Here is a 21500-nt window from a genome sequence, read left to right on the forward strand (position 1 = left end):
ACTCAAAAGGGTCAGAAAGTTGAGTGTGAAATGTGGGGGGGGGGATACACACACGTGTGCAAAGCAGCTCGTGGAATTTTTTTCGGGGGGGGGGGCAAAATGTTGCGATCATGAGTATAGTAGTATATAGTGTACTCAGTGTACTCAGTCTGACTGTACACTTACAGTACATCCTCTCCCTCATGAAAACCCAGTCGATAGCCGAGATTCTGTGCTGATAATCAATATCTTCATATCTGACTGTTCTTGTGGTGAGAGTTCATCCCTCACAGTTTCTTCCACAAAGCTTTCCACAGAAAGGGATAAAAAATAAAAGCAGTAGAAATAGTATTTAAACCAAATTTTTTTTTGCTGCCCAAAAGTATGCAGTTATTTTAGTTTTAAAGCCCCCAACCTCGACACTCTTTTCCTGTCCCTATTCAATAGTGAAGAATAAATTGGCATAGTATTATTGATCAACTAAACAAATACATAAAATGTGTCAATATGATTTGATTGTAGGTTTTGCTAACCTAATTGCACAGTTCTGTCTCCTTGGAGGTTCGGTTAGAGAACAATGTCCAATGTCATTAAATTCAACAAATACACACATGCAGCATTGTTGAATGATGATTTTACACACCAAAGTCAGTTTACAGGTCTTGGGGGGAACTACTGCATATGTAGAAGCTTTTTCTGGCTCCAGGAATAGCTGTGTGTGGGGCTGAAGACTACTAGTCTGAAAATGAGAAATATCTGTGGGTGTGGAGTTAGGAAGAAGTCAGCTTACCAGACCTCTGTAGCCCACTACTCATCTCTGCTTGAGGCTTGTGACTCGAGGCTACATTATCTGCTACTAGAATAACACACACTGACCAAACTGTTGGGTGTCATGTTGCACTGTGGGTAATGTAGGTGTCAGATTTTGATAAGGAAGAAGAATGTGTGAAATAAAAGACAATTATCTACAATTCTGCTGTTAAAACAGTGGAATACTCGCAAAAATCTCAAGTCACATAGTAAGTAAATAAAGCATCAGTAATCTACGGTCTTAGTTGATCCGACAGGTCTTGCAGTTTCTATATTGTAAGATCATCATTCATTGATTTCTACACGCTCAGTGAGATTTGTAACTTTATTCTGTTGAACCTGAAAGTGTTTTTCATCACACAATGCATGTACAGGAATTTGCCATGAGAACACAGGTGCAGAAACAGACATTTGGTTACTGATATTTTACAGATTTTGAAGCATTTGGTGGAAGGATGACGTGAGGAGGAAGTGGCTGACTGAAAAAAGGCGCATTCAACTTTTACTCTGACTTTTGGTGTAATATGTTGGTGCAGCAGTGGGTAAACAGGCCAACCAGGTTGACCAGGCCTCCTCTGGTTTGTTTCCTGTTCTCTATACATTTGCACTCTCTTGTTCATCCATCAAGCGCAGGACAGGAGTTTATTCCCTTACCGGCCAATTCAGTGCATTAGGCGCCGAATTGTCGACGGAAGTCAATAAGTACTTTGTTTGTTTAATGCTCACTCCTCTCTATCCATGCATCTCTCAGTCCCGCCCACCCCCCCACCCCCCCTACATGCAGACTGTTAACACTCGCCTCATCTGATGTCCAGACAGAAAATCCATCTCTTCAATAGGCTCTCGCCCACTGTGTCAATCCCCTCCCCTCCAGGGACGAAGGTGTGTTTGAGTTTATGTACATGTGTAGCAGTAGAAGCAGCGGCAGTGCTGGTGGATGGGTGTGACCCTGTATGGTTTTATTTCTGCCTTGGTCACCTTTGACCTCTATCTAGATCTTACATTCTTTCAATCCTCTCTTTCATTCCTTCAGGCAGATTGTCAATAACATCTCCCATTGCTTTTTATTTCCACAATGGCCCCGTCTTTCTCTCTCCACATCCTCTCGCTCTACCAGTGTAAACGGTTGCAGTTTTTGATCCTGTCCTCATTTTACCTTTGATGTTTCCCTTCCACCGATGTGTAATAGTGTCTTACCTGTCGACTTCTTCTCTTTCTCTCAGATCATCGCGCCAGGCGGAAGAGCATAGCCACCGGGAAGCAGCCCAGCATGGAGGTCCCTCCCACTGCCCCCCTTCAACCCTTCCGACAATCCGTGAGTAACCCTCCCTGTTCCCGGCCTCGCTCGCTACCTCCGTCCCTGTCGCTGTCCCTCCTCCCTCCTCCCGCCCTGGGCCCGCCCCACACCTGTGGCCGCCGGGCCAGCGGCACCCCGCCTCACCCTTTCCCCCTCTCCCTGGCCGTCTCCCCTTCCTTCGCCTTGTGCCAGCAGCAGCAGCAGCAGCAGCAGCAAAAGGGCTCGAAGAAAGGGCCCGGCACGCCTCCCTTGCCCCACTCGCTGCCCCTCTCCCCCTCCCTGTCCTTCACCCTGCCCCACTCGCCTGCCGCCTCCTCCTCCCCCCCCTTCTCGTACTGGGGCGGAGACTGGAGGGCTGCCGGTTCGAGTCCTGTGGCGGGAGGAACGTTTATTGCACCACTGCCCCCTGTTGAGGTATGTGACACAAACATAGCTGAAGCAGAGACACTGGCTACGTTTACATGTACCACAAATATTCATATAACCAGCATTTGGTTACAGGTGTGAACACCTTGCCAGAGTGAAGAGGCCTGTATATATAGCATAGTGTGGAAACATCAGGTCTCTGACGTCTGTGTGCTACGTCTGAAAGGGCCATACCACTGTGTTTGCAAGTTTTCGCAACCTAACAACAAACTCACTGTTTTCAAATGTTTAATTTTGTGGATTATTTTTCCTACCTTTATGGCAGTCATTGATCTCCATTAATTTCCCAACAGTATCAATTAGTGGACTCTTGAAACGCGCTTGAATTGTGTGATGGAACACATTAATCTGCATGAATGTTTCTCAAAGTTACCTCATCATTGTGTGGTAATGCAGTTTAAGTGCAGATTTATTTTAATATGCTGCTCTGCGTGTAGTTAATTTGTTTATTTGCAGAATTTAAGTACCATCATAAAGGACATAGAATAATAGAACTTCATGAATATGCGAGGGAGGCAAATTCTCCCCAACACACATGCAACAAAACTCTCACATTCCTACCTTTATGGCAGTCATTGATCTCCATTAATTTCCCAACAGTATCAATTAGTGGACTCTTGAAACGCGCTTGAATTGTGTGATGGAACACATTAATCTGCATGAATGTTTCTCAAAGTTACCTCATCATTGTGTGGTAATGCAGTTTAAGTGCAGATTTATTTTAATATGCTGCTCTGCGTGTAGTTAATTTGTTTATTTGCAGAATTTAAGTACCATCATAAAGGACATAGAATAATAGAACTTCATGAATATGCGAGGGAGGCAAATTCTCCCCAACACACATGCAACAAAACTCTCACATTCAATCAAGTGTAAGCTGAACATCAAGCAGACAGCACAAAACAAACAGGACAATCAGACTGGAAAAATGTACATAAAGACTAAAAAGCAAAAGAAAAAAAAATAAATAAATGAAGGATGATGCCTATAATTTTCCATTGTCGTGCTAAAAACCCACTTTTAAAGATTGTTCTTCAAGTGACGTATTTATTATTTCATGGTGTTGTAAAGCACTTGTAAATCGACTATATACAACAGGGTTTCCACAAGAAAAACCATGACTTGAAAACTGCTGAAGCCAGATGATCCATTAGAGTAAATGTGAAGCTTCAGTTGGGTTTGGTCAGAGTTTTCCGTCTTTCATCATTATTTCATAGTGGCTGAGATGAGTGTTTTCATATCAATATTTCAGCCTCTCTGATCGGATCGGATGAGCAAGCCTGAAGCAGAAGGGCGGAGTGTCACAGTGTAAATGTAGACTGCAGACAATACTTTTCAACAGACGTAGACAGGCTTCGTGATTTCCTCGCATCTTACTGTCAAACACCTGACACATTGCAGAAGAAGTAGACATCTTAAGAAAGAGTCCCAAGACTGCAGCCAATCATGTTAGAGTCTTACCTGCTAGCAGTGATGTTAACTGTTTATGGGAGAGTTTTGATCCCTGACTTTAGTCTTTAAGGCGACGCCTCCTCTCAGGCAAAAGAAGTGTTCCCTTAAAACGGCACCGAGCCTGAGGAAAAGCACTTTCTCACGGACAAACTTGGGGAACAAATGTCTCTTCACCTGCTGTCATTCCATAAACCCCAACCTGCTTAGAGGGATCCGTGACATGGATGAGTACAGTTAAAACACTAGAAGCTAGCTAATCAGGCGCACACAACTACAGATGTGACCTGAGCATCAAGGCACTTTACGTGAACAAGCTGTGATGCACGCCGCAGTTACGAGTTAGCTGTCCATCGGTCGGGTGGATAAAATGTTTGAGTAAACGTAGCAGCACTAAAATCTAAAAATACTCCCTTACAAGTAAAAGTCCTCCATTAAAAATGTCACTAAAGTAAAATATGTCAGGAGGATATTATCAGAAAAATGCACTTAGATCATCACAAATAAGAATACCCACAATCCAGGGAACGGGCCACTATTATAGTTCCAGTTTACTCTCTCACGGTCTAAGGTCACGTCTTCAGATGTCTCGTTTTGTCCGACCGAGAGACAAATAGTGAAATACAGTGTATTCAGTTTACGTTAATGAATGGTGAAGAAAAGCATCAAATCCTCACATTTAAGAAGCTGGAACCAGCAAATGTTGATGGATTTATGTGTAAAAAATAAAACATTTTACTGTTGTAGTCTGAAATATAAACGTAGCAGAGAAAAAAGTGCAATACGTTCCTCTAAATTATAGTGGAATAAAAGTATAAAGTAGTATGAAATACTCAAGTAAAGTGCAGTATAAGTACGTGAGTAAATGTGTGTTGGTACTCAGCTGCTCATTTTGAGCTTTCATATGAGCTCAGTCGTTCATTTTCAGCCAAGTTTGACAATTAGTGTTTTAAAAAATGACTGTCTAGTTTCACACGTCCAGTAAATGTGGACAGCAGCAAATTGAGCCGAAACACTGAATGACAACAGTGATCTCCTTTTTTGTTCATGCAAACGTAGCCACTGGAGATGAAGTTTATGCCCCCCCCCCCCCGTCTCACTGTTAACCCACTTCATTGTGGTTTATTGTGATTCAGGCTTTTCTCTCTCTCTCTCTCTCTCTCTCTCTCTCTGTATTGAATACTTTTACTTCTTGAGACTTAAAGTGTCAGACGGAGCGGCAAATCAAATCAGATTTAGTCATGCAGGCTATTAGCTTGGAACCAGCAGATGGAGCCAAGTCTTTAGTCATATCCTCAAGACAGGCTTCAAAGCCATTTGACTCATGCCAGATGACGAGGTGTCATTTCCCTGCAGTCATTCTCCCACTGAATAATGCTGTTATGCTATAGGTACATAAATGATATTACTGTGAGCCTTCAGGATGCACCTGAAAGCTGAATGGGTGAAGCTTCTTGAGGGCAGGAAAATCATTAAGTGATATTTCATGCATGTTTTTCGTTACTTTCACAGTGAACATTGTAAAGTTTAAGGTTTGCAAACGTAAGAATGTCATTGTTTTAAAATGTTATTTGTGGAATGAAAACCCCTTTCATTTAGGCAGGAAATATCAAGGGCTGCAACTAACTATTATTTTCATTATTAATTAATCTGCAGATCATATTGTTGATTAACTGATTAATCGATTGGTCTATGAAAATGTCAAGAATTGTGATAAATGCCAGGCACAGTTTCGCAGAGACCGAGGTGATGTCATTGCATTGCTTTTTTTTGCATGAGCAACAATCCAAAACCCAAAGATGTTCAATTTGCAATACAGTAAAACTGAGAATATTATTGATAGATTATCAGAATAGCTGCTGATTATTTTTCTGTCAAACAACTAATCGATTAATTGAAATATCACTTTTTTCTAATAAATTCTATCATCATTAATTAACAAAAATGCCTTTTTGAATTGATCAGTGTGCAGGGCTCTGTAGTAAGAACTGGTCACACTTACAGGTGTAAGTCTGTCCGACCAGGTTCTTGGAGGCGGGATGGTCGTGCAAAGCGAAGGTCTTGTCTCAGTACCCACACTTGCTTGTTCGCGCTCTGCCAGGTAGAAGATGAGCGTGTCCCACTTTAGAAAAATGAACACACAATACACTTAACCTGCATTTAATGCACACTTTTCCCGGTACATCTTTCAGAGCTAAGCGTATCCCACAATTCACCACGGGCTACTGCTCCGTAGCAGTCCCGTTGTTGGCGGCGGTGCGCCTGTACGTTGGTTTTAGAAGTTAAAGATGTCGGATGCAGAATTTACAATAATCATGTCCAGACACAAAATGACGGCAGAACCTGCACAGATGGTTTTCACTTAATATTACCAACCGGTTCAAAATGAACTTGATGAGAATGATATGACAAATCTGATACTGTCAAGATAAATATTAAATATCATATCCTTTTATCAAAGATTTATAGAAATATGCATCATTATTAACAGTGGCATCAAACAGAAACCGTTCAAAATAACGTGCTTCTAAATACTTGATTTAAATTGCTTAATTAATTGTGATAGTCCTGTCAGCTCTTGAATGTGTTTTTCCCTCTGACTGTAGCTGCAGTAATGTATGATTGATCGACTGATTTGTTCCGACAGATATCTCAGAGCCATGTACAGTATTTATATTTGCGCTCGTGGCGGGATGTCCTGGGCGCCGTGGCCATAACCAGAAATACGTCACACATGTAGACACCTGACTAATCGCCAAGCGCAAACACCCCAAGTGTGGGTATTGGGACGGACCCCGTGTCATCATGTCACTTATCAGTGAACTATTGATGGACTGTGATTTTTATAAGGACGTGTAGGACAGTCTGCACTCGTGTGAGACTTGGACTGCTGCTCTTTATGATGGACTGTGTGGCACAGCGCTGCCCACCACAGGATCTGTTAGGACACTGCAGTTCTTTGTAGCAAGTGGACATGTGTGGTTTCTTGTTCATAATAAATTTACCTTGTGCTCTCCCCCATCACGCATCATGTGTTTCATTTGTGTGTACATGTGTCTTCATGTGATTTTGGAACACACACACATCTGACACAAACCACACCGACCTCATGGGAATCATCTGCGTTTATTTCGTCATCATACTTGTCAATCTTCCTCTTCAAACCGCACCTGAATTTCCTGTCCTCTCTTCATCACTCAACCACTCATCTTCTCCGACTCACGCCGACCACATGTCCGTCTCTGTGACTCCGCGTCATGCACGTCCTCCCTTTTCTTTTCCATCTGTTTGCCCTTGTTGTTGCTCTCCTCCTCCACCCGCTCCAGAGTTTCCTCAGTAGAAGGTTGAAGGGCTCGATCAAGAGGGCTAAGAGTCAGCCCAAACTGGACCGAACCAGCAGTTTCCGCCACATGATCCTCCCCCGCTTCCGCAGTGCCGACCAAGACAGGTCAGTGACTGAGTGTGTGTGAGTGATTTCGAGCATTCACATGTGGATTAGTCTGCTGTGTCTGGCTGTGTTTGGCCCTGCAGTGTGTAGCTGCATTTATGTATGAAATCTGTTTCTCCCAGTCTGTTTGTGTAATGCATGCTACAGCATCTCAAGCAATTCACTTTCCCTCCTGCTTATACAATCTAAAGCATCTTTCTGATTGAAACTGGATGTTGCGATGGGCCATGATGCAGTTAGTGGTCATTTAAAACCAATTCAGGATCAGTGTCAGGAAAAAGTGCAGGTTTTATTAGATGAGGGGAAGGCTGCGCAGGAATGTGTTATGATGTTTTTCAGTTAGGATCAGAAGTGTGTTTACTGGAACACGACAGTCTGATGTTTTCATGGAAGATGGAGGGAAAATTCAAGAATTTCGCTTTTTCCAGTTGACTGTTTTATCGTGGATCCCTGTGTGACACTGGTGACATGTCCAGGTTGTCACCCAAGTATGCATGCTGGGCTCCAGCTCCTGTCAGGATAAATGGGCAGAATCTATCTATATATTAGGGATGATCTGAAACCATCTATTCCTTCCCAAATACTGACTGCGACACTTGGACTTGTGTATCTGCCCATCCCAAGCACCTGATACCGTTGCATTAAAACAGCTGTATTCTACTAAGCCTGTGCAGATGTGATACGATTATCATTGTTGTATGGCATCATGCACTCATGTTTAACATGAACAAATACATGAATGCCATAGAATCTTTCTTTTATTATCTAATTTGACTGACAATCATAAAAAACAACTATCTATCTATCTATCTATCTATCTATCTATCTATCTATCTATCTATCTATCTATCTATCTATCTATCTATCTATCTATCTCAGTCTCTATCTTAATCTGTCATTCTCTTGCTCTCTATCTCCATCTATCATTGTAATAAACTGTGGTTTATTTTACACATTCATGTCCCACTGCAGTGTCACACTCAGCACCGTTGCAGTTTCTCTGCCGGGCCGATGAAAAAAAACATCCCCGCTCTCTCCATGGCAACCAGCAGACAGCCATATGGCAGCTGTATAGACCATAATGAGTCAGTGGGAGATTTGCTTAATTATACCTCCTCTGTATCCTGTACATAGCTGGGATTCTTCAGGCCCAGCAGCACCAGAGGTACATGGGGTGTTTTTAGGGAGAAATCCTTCAGTTGGTTGGACAGAAGTTTTTACAGGGAGGTTTTTATTTTGAGGAAGAAAACAGGAATAGATGGAAGAATATATTATATAATTTTTCAGGTTTACAGGTAATGTTATCTATCTTTACTGTGATTATTTTCTCAATTAATCAAGTATCTGTTTGATCGATAACATTTGATAAAATGCTAAAAAGACGACTCGCTCTCCAAACAGATAAAGTCTGACGTGATGCTTTGCTTGTTTTGTTCATTCACTTTATTATCCCATCACAATTAAGAAGCTGGAACAAAAGAATGTTTGAATTTTTGCTTGAAAAAATAAAATGCTGATTAATTTCCTGTCGAATAGGGTTGCACAATTTGCAAGAAGAAAATCATATTGCGACTTCAGTTGGAATGGTTGTTTTTGTTTTTCATTTTCTCTGAAAAGAATTGAAAAATGTGATTTTTGTTGAGTCTTGTACCAAACAAACTTGTTCCTTTCTGTCCGGAGAATATGATTTGTAGGATGGGGCGTCCCTGTAGCACCACAACACTTTACTATTAATACTGTTGTGACACATTTTACCTTCATTAAAAAAAACTGCAGCTCCTGCAATTTGGATATTGCACTTGGCCATATTGCGATTTTAATTATATTTTGATTAATTGTGCAGCCCCAACTAATTGTTTCAGCTATAATTTTATCCATCCGGTTTATCTGTAAGCTCCCACCGGACAGCTACAGCCGAGACCAACTCAAACTTCAAATGTGAACAAGGTCATCTTGATAGTTTAAACACGGGGCAAACGTGCACTCAGGAGAGAACCTTTTCTGAGCCAGGTGTCTGCCAAGGTGCATTTCCACATGATTTATTCATTTGGAAAGGTTGTGAATGTCTATTATCCCTGGTTGGTCTGAGCAGACACAGAACGGACAAAAAAGTCAAGAGTCTTGTGAAGTCGAGGTTGTTTGCCAAGCCCTCACGGCTGATATCCATTTTCACTGCTCCTGGTTTTCTCTGGATGTTTTCTGTCAGGGATGTCGGTGAACATCTGCAGCTTTGTTCATTATTATTCCCTTTTTTTATCTTTATTCATCCAGGGAGGGTTTGCTGAGAACACATGCCCTTTTTTGGCATGGATTGAAATTCATGCAGCCATAAGCATTTCTCCGACAACTGGCTCTAAAACCTGCTCTGATATATATTTTTACACATCAGTTTCTTTTCACTGATTTGTCATTGTAGTTTCTTCCTTTACAATCCTGTAGGCCACTCTTTCACTCAGCTCCTAACTCTTATGCTATATATTTGCCTGTGATGACCTAAATAGATTGAGAGCATTTTCTGGGTATATTCATTATTGGTTAATCTTTCAATTACTCTTTCAATTAATCAATTAATTGTTAAGCAAACTAGTGATATGAAAAAAATGGTCTTGTCCTTTTTGTCAGCAGACAGGTTCGGTGTCCTGGCAATTAAGAGGTTTTACTGCCCCACAAATTAGGGCACATTATGTCCTTGTTATCAATTAACCTGGTGATTACTTTTTTAATTAAATGATTAATTGTTTAGCCTATAAAAATGTTGCTAAATAATGAAAAAGCCCATCACAATTTCCCGCAGGCAGAGGTGATGTCTTGTCCGACAAACGGTCCAAGACCCAAAGATATTCAGTTTGCATTTAAATGCAGCAGAAAAGCAGCAAAGAGAAGTTTTAGAAGCTGGGTTCTGTTAATATTGACCATTTTTACCCGATGAGTGACAGAAATTAATAACCAGCTGTTAAAATTGTTAGTAATTATTTTCCATACATTTTTTTGACATATCCAAACAGCCTCTCATCAACTCCAGTCAGAACTTTTTGAATAAGAATCGTTCTGAACCTTCTGTTATCCTGCTCAGATTTGACTCTTACATACAGTGCAGGGTTACAACTATGATTTTCACTATCAATCAATGTTGTTGCTCTCAATTGATCGAGAAAACAGCTGTCAACTGTTCACTGTGTAGTCTTTGAAAAGTCAGAAAATAGTCAAAACTGTTCATCACAGTTTCCCAGAGGCCAACGAGGCATCTGTCCTATGTCTTGTTTTGTTCGACCAGCTGTTGAAAGTGAAGATACAGTGATAAAAAACAGAGAGAAAAACATTAAATCCTCACATTTGGAACCTGCTCCTGAAGAATCAGCCATTCAAACTGTTGGATATTACTTTTGTCAGACATGTAGCTTTCAGCTAGCCTCTCAATCCTTTCAATATTAGTTAAACACTACTAACTCTGCTACAAACATTTCTTTTCATTGTTTATTCATCTGTTGACCATTTTATGATTTAGTCATTTATCATCAGTGACAAAGAATCGGGATAAAATGTCCAGAAAAGTTCAGAAAGTGCAACAACTAACCCTCTTGTGATGTCTCACTCTGATCAACAAACTGTCCAAAAATCACAGATTTTCCATTTGAAAGGATTTAAAACAGAGAGAAGCAGCTGTTCACTGCAACGAAGCACAAAACAATAGTTCTCAGTATCACCATATTTCTTTGAGAGTTTTGAATCTGCTCAATCAACCCTTGTGTCTAGTCTGTCATTACTGCTGCTGAGTGTTTTCTCAGATGTGCGGCTCATCAGTCGTAACGTGTTTGCTATAATTTGCAAGGTGTGTGTGTGTGTGTGTGTCGTCTTCTCACTGAGACTTTCTCTTCCCCATCACTTCATCCACTCCGACCTATTCACATCCTTCCTTCCCTCCCTCCTCTCTTTTTTCCTCTCATCCTCGCTCTCACTTTCTTCCTGTCCAAAGGATCCACTGTTTATATAATCAACGTGATTTCTTCTGAGAAGTCTTCTCCCTCGATCGCCCACCCCTCACCTCTGTCTCTATCAGTCTTTCCTTCTCTCACATCCTCTCCTGACCTCCCCCACTCTCTCTCTCTCTCCTCTCCTCTTCTCTGTATTCTCTTCAATCTGACTCATTCCTTTGGGTCTATTTTTATCTCTCCCTCCCTCTCTCTCTCCCTCTCTCTCTCTCCCTCTGTGTTTCTCTCCCCCCTGGTCCCCTACATGTAATCAGTGCTCTGTTGATGAACGTTATGATTGAACATAGACAAAAGCAGTGCAAGCGCAGGGGAGAGGCAGAGAGTCGGATGCAGCACGGAGGATAAACAGTATTTTTTTCTACAGTATCCTTCTCCTTTTTTTTCCTCCTTTTCATCCCCTTTTTCTTCTCTGAGGGGCTTCATCACACCTGACCGTCCCTTGTCGCTCTCTGGTTAGACTAACTGTGTCATCATACATCTGTCTCAGTGACTCTCTGCTGAGCTGGTCTGTAATTTTACCTACTTCGTGTGTGTGTGTGTGTGTGTGTGTGTGTGTGTGTGTGTGTGTGTGTGGGAGGAAGTGTGTAGGTGAGCATGATGGCTGGGCTTTAGTGGAAACCCTGTTCACTTGTTAGTGTGAGTCTTTTGCATTCTGTATCCGTGTCAGGATTAATGATATTATTAAGATTATTTGAAAATATCGTGTGTGGAGTTTAAAAATGTTTTGCCTGGAGGGAAAAGACTGGATATATGTGTAAAGACAGCTGTGCAAATACTAATTCCAAAAGTTAAGATATCTGGTTAATATTTAGTGCAGTCCTCTTAAATCTTTGGTTTCCAAACCTGCAAAAACAGACAAAACTGTAATGCATTATGAAAAAAACCAAATATCCTTTTGATGTTGTGTATTTGATGATATGATACAAGCAATCATTTACATTTCAAACAAGGTCGTAATGAGTGTTTCACAATAAGTGCACGGGATCAGAGTCACTTTGCTGTCCACTAAATCTACTGGATTTTCTTTCAAATTCAACCAATGAACCTTGTGGCAACAGAGGCTTGATGTGTCTGTTCACATCACAGCTGTCTGTTAGATCACTTAGAGAGACACTTTAAGGGATTTGCTCTATTTTTCAGTGGCTGATGTGTTTTTCATCTTTCTTTCTCTTTGCCTTTTAGTGATACAAGGTTAATAGTTTTGTCTAATTATTAATTACTTGCTGTCACTGGCAAAAGCAGCTAAAATGTTGAAAAGTCAGATATATGATAAAGACAGTGAAGGCAACATCTTAGCAGGAACAATTGAAATGTAAAATATATCTTACGATTGTGTCTTAAAAGAAATATAATTGCATTTTTAGGATAGAAATATGAGGTTTTTCCTGATGGCAGTTTGCTTTAAGACCAATGTCTTTTTCCAGGTGCTAGATATTTATAAGTGATGTGTTAATGTTGTAGGTAAATACATTGTATATCGCTGATTGTCAGTACACAAATACAAAGATGAAAAGAAACGTTGGTTTTGATGAAATCAACCAAAAACCTCCGCGGCTGAAAAATGAAGCCAAACTGTAGTTCCTCTAATAACCACTTGAGGCTCCAGAAGCGAGGAAACTTCTAGAGCAGAGATTTATGTTTACAGCCTGATAAAAGAAAAAGACAGTGTTGGTCTCTTGTAGCTAGCTTCATGAAAACTGTGCGGGAGAGAATTTTTATATCACTCACCCATTCCATTTTCTTTATTATGCAGCGAAATCTGAGCTTCAAAACCGCTGTACAGAAACGTGTGACGTCACAGAGGCTACGTCCATCTTTATTTACGGTTTATGGGTGAAATCTGCTTCTATAAAACCCACTGAATTTTAAAAATTAACATGGAATATTTGGACAAAAACCATTTCTTTTATATTTTTGTGCGCAGAACCGAAGCGTAAGCCCATCTTCAGTGAAAGAGCTCTTCTCTCTCTCCTCTCCACATCTAACTACAACTATCCCTCCTCCCAGGACCCGTTTGATGCAGAGCTTCAAAGAGTCCCACTCCCATGAGTCCTTGCTGTCTCCCAGCAGCGCCGCTGAGGCGCTGGACCTCACTCTGGACGAGGACGCCATCATCAAACCTGTCCACTCGAGCATCCTGGGACAAGAGTACTGCTTTGAGGTGAGAACTGAGCTGCACAGTGTGGACAAGCAACACCACACTCACACTCACAGTGAAGTGTACAGAGCAGTCAATAGCAACAAAACTCTTGTTTCATCCTCACAAGTGACACTGATGTGAAATGAAAATATAATTTTTTTTCATATTTTAAAAAATGGAAGTCACAAGGAAAATGAGCCCTAGTGCCTGTATAATTTGCTGCAGGAGTCTGTTAGATTGTCCATCACCTTTCCATTAGTGGAACATGACAGAGGTTGAGAGTGAATGCAAGACATTGTTTTGGCGCCTTAGTTGCAGTCTCCATAGTTACTAATGGCTGTGGTTGTTGAATTTACCATTGGCTATAACCTCAGGTGACTACGGCATCGGGAACCAAGTGCTTTGCGTGTCGCTCAGCTGCAGAGAGAGACAAATGGATCGAGAACCTGCAGAGAGCTGTCAAGCCCAACAAGGTGAGGGGAGAGAAAGGGATGCGGTAGAGGAAGAAAAAAAAAAAAAGGATGATCCCTCTGTCTGTGTGTCTCTCTCTCTCCTCCCCGTCTCCCGTTGTTGTCTGTTTTCAATAAGAGCGCACCGCTTCATTTCTCTGTGTGAACTCCATCCTCGTGTCTGTGTGTGTCTGTGCTGAACAATTTAGCTGCTTCTCCAAGCAAATATTGAAGCTACACGAGGCAACGTTGCAGGGTGGAGGATTCAAATTGCTGTTTTCGGGAAAAAAAAACATTGATATCCACAAATCAGGTAATGTGATGTCAGTAAATTGCACACAGCAGGCTGATGTTTACCAGCCCAGCGTGTCTGTGATACATGATACTTCAGGGTACTGAGGGGACAAAAGGTAGAAGATCTAACGTTGTGAATCCTGCTTCCTCTCTTCCTCACTGCTCTTTAAGAGACATCAGGCCTCATGCAAGAAGCACACATACGGACAGGTTCGCTCTTAGGCGCCATGTTCGGGTGATACAAGAGAATTTGTGGCATTCATCAGTTTCTTGAAATTAGAATTTTTCTTTTAGGTGTGAACTAAATTCACAAGTCATGTCCAGATGTCTGAGTTTAAATATAATACTGAGAGGAAACGTCTCGCAGTGTGACAGCTGCCTCAGGTCCCTGTCCAGGATCATTGATGGTTGCACCATAAACCTGCTGAGGCCTACGATATTCCCTCGTGACTGTCATTTCCCCCGTTTTTTAGCATGTGACTTTATGTCCCTTCCCTCTTCATTGGCAGTTTTACTATTTTCTAATTATTTCGGGTCCTCTGATATGACTCCTGACACTGCTTAACTTTTTTCATTTTCATTTTCTTTGTGTGCTGGTTTCCGAGAGCAGGACTCGAAGCTCTGCGATGTGAAATTCTCCCTTTTTCCTGTTTGGGTTTGATCAGGTAGCCTAATATGGCCGTTTTAGGGGCACTGATTATACCAAGTGATCAAATATCACAGGAACAGGTGGCGTTCACTGACCTTTGTGACAAGTTCGTCCCGTTGGGAGAGTTTGGTGAATCTGACTTGTATGAACAAACCCCTAATCTTTAAGTTAAGAATAGGAAAATGTTCTTGCATGAAGCCTAATGTCAGTGTGTCCATATGATATTTAATTAGCGCAGATGAGAACGCGCTTCACTGTGTCATCAGGAAGATAAGATTTTGTATTTTCACATGAAAATCTTTCCTCGTGCAGCTTTAATGTACTGTGATTTAAAAAAGAAAACAAATCTCAGTCCTTCATATCAGCTCAGAGCTCAAACCAACATCCTAATTCTCACCCAGATTTCATAATTCTGTGAAATTGTCCCATATGTCCCCGCTGTGTTATTAAAAAAGTGAACGGGCATGCAAGATATGCAGCTTTGATGGCAACCAGAGACTTACAAGTTATTAAGCAAGACTGAGTTGAAACATCGCCCGAGCTGAATGCCTTGTCCAGATGCTCGGGCTGCGGGGGTCCTGGCTGAGTCACGGTGCTCCAAGGACTCCATGTGGGGGCTGTCTCCAAAATCCCCCCCTCCTCCCCCTAAACAACATGCACCGAGCATCTCGGAGCAGATGCATTGACAGCGATAAGACTCACTGCAGAGACAAGGACTTTTAAATTCCTCTTTGAACTTTGATTGTTTGGTGTTTTTTTTTTTTTTTTTTAAAGCATAGCAGCCACTCCACCCTGCTTTAGTGTTTTATTAGTTTTTTGATAGTGAAATCGAGATAAGACCGAAACTAGGGAGGATGTAACGTATCAAGGCGGAGGACTCGAGCCCATACTGATGTTGCTGCACTGTATGTGCACTAGCAAACTGAGCCACCAGATGCCCAGCACATTCAAACTCAGAGGTTTGGAATTAATTATGTCTTGTGTTTGGCGCTGGTTATCAAAGAGCATACAAATGGAGAACTTAAGAGCTATGGATCTCGCTGATGCTCACGCATTGAGCTGTCTAAATTAGGACTCAAATAGTCTGAAGCAAACAGGGGGCTAACAACAATGGCATTTCAGCCCAGTTGAAATGACTCAGCCCCCCCGTTCGCTGAAACATCACTCTGCAATCAGCGCGGTACTCTCTCCTCCCATGGGGGATGTCAAATATAGCTTGAGCTTTGTGATCATGATTAGGAAGTGTAGCTGTCTACAGAAACATTACCACCATTGTTTGTCCCCTGTCTTTGTAGCACATGTGCATTGTGTCATTTGTCCGTTTGTGCGTTACTTTCTTCAGCCAGTTAGACCGCTCTTCTCCTCCTACCCTTCATATTTTTTAAATCTGTCTGTTGTGTGTCTCTGTCGTGCCGTCTTCTGTCGCTGTATTAAAGTCCAGAGTCGATGGTAATTTATCAAGTACAGCCACAGTAGATCAAGCACCATGTCACCTGCCATTTCTTTCCTGTCGTTTACTCTGTTCTCCAGCCGCACACACTGTCTCTGCTTCTATATCTTCTTTCTTTGCTGTTAAACATATTTTCCCCTGCATCATATCCCCTTTTCTCTGTAAAGCTTTTTTTTTTTTAGATAATGACTTCTTTTATTAGATGCACTTGACCTTATTTGACCTTACTTCATCTCCACGCAGGACAACAGCCGGAGGGTGGACAATGTGCTCAAACTGTGGATCATCGAGGCCCGCGAGCTTCCAGCCAAGAAACGCTACTACTGCGAACTTTGCCTGGACGACATGCTGTACGCACGTACCACCAGCAAGCCCCGCACTGACACCGTTTTCTGGGGCGAGCACTTTGAATTCAACAACCTGCCAGCCGTCCGCAACCTACGCCTTCATCTATACAAGGAGACGGACAAGAAGAGACGCAAGGTGACAAAGAGATCTGTAACATGGAGGTCGGAGAGCGGCTAGTTTGTTATAATAAAATCAAGACAGAAGCAGTGCAGAAATATTTGGTTTATTTTAGCTCCCTGCTCCATAAAGCTGCACTGTGACTCAATGGGAATACAATTACTCACTCAAATATAGATACAAGAGCATTTTAAAGTGGCTATAATCCATATTTTTATAATAGCAATCTGACGGTGTGAAAGGGATTGAATCATCACCTGAGTCTGCAATCCCCACAGCTCTATGGAGTTTTATAACAAGTTTTCAGTTCATTGTTTATCTGTCCAGCCCCAAGGTTAGCGTCATTGTCACCAACAGCAGGCAGCTGTTTACGGAAGCAAAGCTATAAAACCCCATTTCACACTACCTGCTCACAAACACAGCTAACAACTAGCTGGTGAATGTAGTGCAGCGTTTAGCAGCTAAAGAGTGAGGAGTTGTTGGTGGAGACCAAAAGCAGAGCTAAAAAAGAACTTACTTTAACCACTTGGCCAGAAACACGACTTCAAATGAATGATAATTTAGCTTATGTGTAAACAAGCACAAACTTCCTACGTTTCTGGTTCCCCAAAGTGGCTAATAATTAAATTACTGCAGGTTTAAAAAAAAATAAGGGAATAGAAATACTGAAACACTCAAATATAGAGGTGAGTTTTGGTAGAAAATCTTTATAAACCCTGGAACAGCTCCTGCTCCTCCAACATTTTCACAACAGAAATGTGCAGTTTTGTTCAGTAGAGCATCATTTCGACAACAGCAAAGAGATGCTGAATTATACTGTGAGGAGCAACAGTAACAACAGTAACAACAAAACAGTTATGCAACGTCCATAGTTTGAAATGGAGGGAAATTGTGAGTGTTGTCAATCAGCTGTGCATCTGTCCAAAATGAAGTGTCGGCTCAAAGGAAAAACAAAAAGCCAGAAACAAAGGTAATAATTAAGGTCGTAATCATGAGTCATGCCATGGATGAAGAACCCTATAACCCTCCAGCTCATTCACAGCATTTTGGCCATTTTCTGTTGTTTGACAAGAAAAATATTTTTTTTTAGTTTGTCAAAAATAATACATTTTAGAGACAAAAAAATTAAGTGAGTCACAAATATGATCATTTTTATTACTCTCAATTTAGTAAAAGAGTAGCACCACCAACAACTAATTTCTAGCTTCAAACAACACTCCAGGGATCCAGTGTTAGTCTTGCTCCTCATTATTAATTCAGGGCCGCAGACTTGAATGAACTTCTCTTTATTTATTTTTTTTACATTTCACATTTTTGTAAAATACATTTCTTTGACACATGGTTATCATGACTAACATGTGCTCCCCCCTCCCCCCCTAAGGAAAAGAGCACATACTTAGGGCTTGTAAGCATCCCCATCTCAAGCATCACTGGACGTCAGTTTGTGGAGCAGTGGTACCCGGTCATCCAGCCCAGCGTCCTCACCAAGGGAGCTGGTGTGGGAGGGGGGAAGATCATCAACGCATCCCTACGCCTCAAATCCCGCTTCCAGACCATGAACATCCTGCCCATGGAGCTGTACAAGGAGTTCGCAGAGTACGTCACCAATAACTACCGCACCATGTGTGCCGTGCTGGAGCCCGTGCTGAGTGTCAAGAGCAAAGAGGAAGTGGCCTGTGCGCTGGTGCATATACTGCAGAGCACGGGAAAAGCTAAGGTACGGGACACTGATTCCTCTGTTTGACCTTTTGGTATCTGCCAGACTGATCTAAAAATGCTTTTTTTTCATCAAAACCTTTAGAGCAATAATTGAGTTTTTTCTGTTTCTCCAGGATTTCCTCTCAGACATGGCGATGTGTGAGGTAGACAGATTCATCGACCGAGAACACCTTATCTTCAGAGAGAACACTCTGGCCACCAAAGCCATAGAAGAGTACCTCAAACTGATTGGACATAAGTACCTCAAGGATGCTATAGGTGAGCCAGAACAGCAGGGTTCTTGACCTTCCAGTTTAGTACTGTATAAACTAAAGCAGCTGTGAATTGTTCACACCAATTTCAAGTTAATTTCAGATTCAGGAGATGAACTTTTGGAATGACAAAACTTTTAATTAAAGGGAAAAAAAAAAAATCTTCTCTAAGATACTGTTTCCCACTTTCTCTTTTGCAGAGATAGTTTGGTTTGTTTGGGAATTTTATTATTTTCCGACTTACCCAGAGTCAGGCGGGTCTTTCTTATATTTCCTTGTGGAATTTGAAGAAATATTGAATTATGTGATTATCCTAGCTCAGCACAAGTGCCTGATGTCGATGGAAATAAGAGGCAGCTCTCAAACATAGAGGGAAGGGAAGGGCTTAATATTTTTAGCACACTGTGCAAACTCCTTGTACATAAAACTGGTTATCCCAGTTTTATGCATGAATGTTTGTACGAGTACACATAAACACCTGACAATTACATTAGGAGTTGGGGCTACTATTTCTAGCATAATCCACCATCTGCAGATAGTACAAGTGAAATAACTGACTAAATACCTAAACTATCCCTTGACTTCTTTAAGGTAGCAGGTAGCTATTAGCCTCCTGGTTTTACAGCCATTATTTAAAATGGACTATAATGGATTTCTTTTATATTGTTGGTCGTTATTGTTGCTTTCTGTATTAACAAAACTGAAGATGCTGTTTTGCTGTTACTAATAAAATGTCATTTGTAGGGGAGTTCATAAGGGCCTTGTATGAGTCAGAGGAAAATTGTGAAGTGGACCCCATGAGAACGCCACCCTCTGTACTCCCAGACCACCAAGCCAATCTCCGAATGTGCTGTGAACTGGCACTCTGCAAGATTGTCAACTCCCATTGGTCAGTTGGAAAAAATTATAATAATCCTTTGTATTGAGTGTGTTTTTTCCTCGCTGCTATATTAAAGATACATGAGGCTTCAGATGCAGAAGTAGAGAAACTCGCCACAGTTTGTGTCTGATCCTGACGTGTCCCTTCACAGTGTTTTCCCTCGAGAGCTAAAGGAAGTTTTTGCCTCCTGGAGAGTGCGCTGCGCTGAGAGGGGTCGGGAAGACATCGCAGACCGCCTCATCAGCGGTTCCCTCTTTCTACGCTTCCTGTGTCCTGCCATCATGTCCCCATCTCTCTTCAACCTCACCCAGGAGTATCCCGACGAGCAGACATCACGCACACTCACGCTCATCGCTAAAGTAGTGCAAAACCTGGCTAACTTCTCCAAGTCAGTTTTATTTCATTTTATTTACAGCTCTATCGCTTTGCAGCCAGTCGCTAACCAGTAGATTACTGTGTGCTAGACAGGATCTATGCTAAACACAGAAGCATCAATCTCTTCTTACGTTTCCCTTTTTTCTAAACTGAAATTTTAATTCTGTTTTCCTTTGTTAAGTGACAAAGAAAGCTGGTCATCATTTACATAAAATTTGCTAATATTTTTATATTTAAGTCTCCCTTTCCCTGCAGTCAAAATGCTCATAATAAGATCTGAAGCCATTTTGAAATAAAGTAGTTTACCTGCATTCAAAACTATATTTAGAGCATAATAATAACTAAAATCTTTATATAGACACAAGCTTGACTGAGACAATGGACACAATAGTAAATGACAGTGTCATCTGCGTATAGGCAAAATACCCGACACCTGGAACATTTGTACTCGGGTATGTTGATGAAAATGGTGAATATTAGTGCCCCAAAAACTGAACTCTGGGTTTCACCATAGGAGACATTCATTACTGTTTAGCTGCCAGTTTTTCTGTCTGACGCTGAACCTATGAAAAGAAGCGTGAATAAAAGCGACCATATGTCGCTGTACACACATGTTTAATGGAAGAGTGACTCAAGTTTTTTGCTCCTTTTCCTCATTGTGCAAGAAACTTTAAAAGTTTAGTCATTAAACTGATAAATGCTAAAACAACACAGTGTCATCGTACAACAGATCTTTTTTTTTACGCAGGAATCACTGTGTGATTTTAAACAAACACATTTGCATATGTTCATGGATTCACACCTAAAATGTATTGTAATGTTTTAGCCTTGAAAACAATGGTAGTTAGAATGGAGGACATTTTTGTGGTAGAAACAGAAGCTCTTGTTAACAACTATCATAGAAAACGATTTCAGTTGACATTTAATGTGTTACTCAATTGTTTTTCTCTGTCACTTTCTTTCCTCTTTCATACCACCCACCTGCTTATCTCCACTTCCCTCCTGCAGGTTTGGCAGTAAAGAGGAGTACATGTGTTTCATGAATGAGTTTTTAGAGATGGAGTGGGGCTCCATGCAGCAGTTCCTGTACGAGATCTCCAACCTGGACAGTGTCAGCAATGCAGGCGGCTTTGAGGGATACATCGACCTGGGCAGGGAGCTGTCGATACTGCACAGTCTCCTATGGGAGGTGATGTCTCAGCTCAGCAAGGTGAACACAATTATACTCCATTATAAACTGCATCCATATCATATTAGATATACTTAACATTGTAAGATTCCTTTTAATGATATGGCAATTAATGACTATCTTAGGAACATTATTTAAAAAACCAATAACATTTATTATTTTTTGTGCCTTTTCATTTAGTATCTTAATTTGATATCTCTTGGTTCAATAATCATCATTCCTTGATTTTCTTGCTTGTTAT

The 21500-nt window shown here is 41.3% G+C and overlaps 1 protein-coding gene across 1 annotated transcript in view; it reads left to right on the plus strand.

The window, feature by feature from the left end:
* The window catches only part of syngap1b (synaptic Ras GTPase activating protein 1b), a gene marked incomplete at its 5' end in the record, with an annotated part of 100443 nt that overhangs the window by 52639 nt on the left and 26304 nt on the right, over positions 1-21500 (plus strand). The window contains 10 exon segments of the mRNA XM_087174215.1: positions 2013-2104; positions 7288-7409; positions 13406-13559; positions 13913-14011; positions 16624-16863; positions 18227-18562; positions 18678-18822; positions 19560-19704; positions 19847-20083; positions 21079-21280. Coding sequence (XP_087030341.1) covers positions 2013-2104; positions 7288-7409; positions 13406-13559; positions 13913-14011; positions 16624-16863; positions 18227-18562; positions 18678-18822; positions 19560-19704; positions 19847-20083; positions 21079-21280 — 1772 coding nt within the window.

Source organism: Seriola lalandi, unplaced genomic scaffold, assembly GCF_002814215.2.
Source record: "Seriola lalandi dorsalis isolate HSWRI2012SDOR001 ecotype SW California unplaced genomic scaffold, Sedor1 jcf7180002054330, whole genome shotgun sequence".
In the NCBI taxonomy this organism is placed as follows: domain Eukaryota; kingdom Metazoa; phylum Chordata; class Actinopteri; order Carangiformes; family Carangidae; genus Seriola; species Seriola lalandi.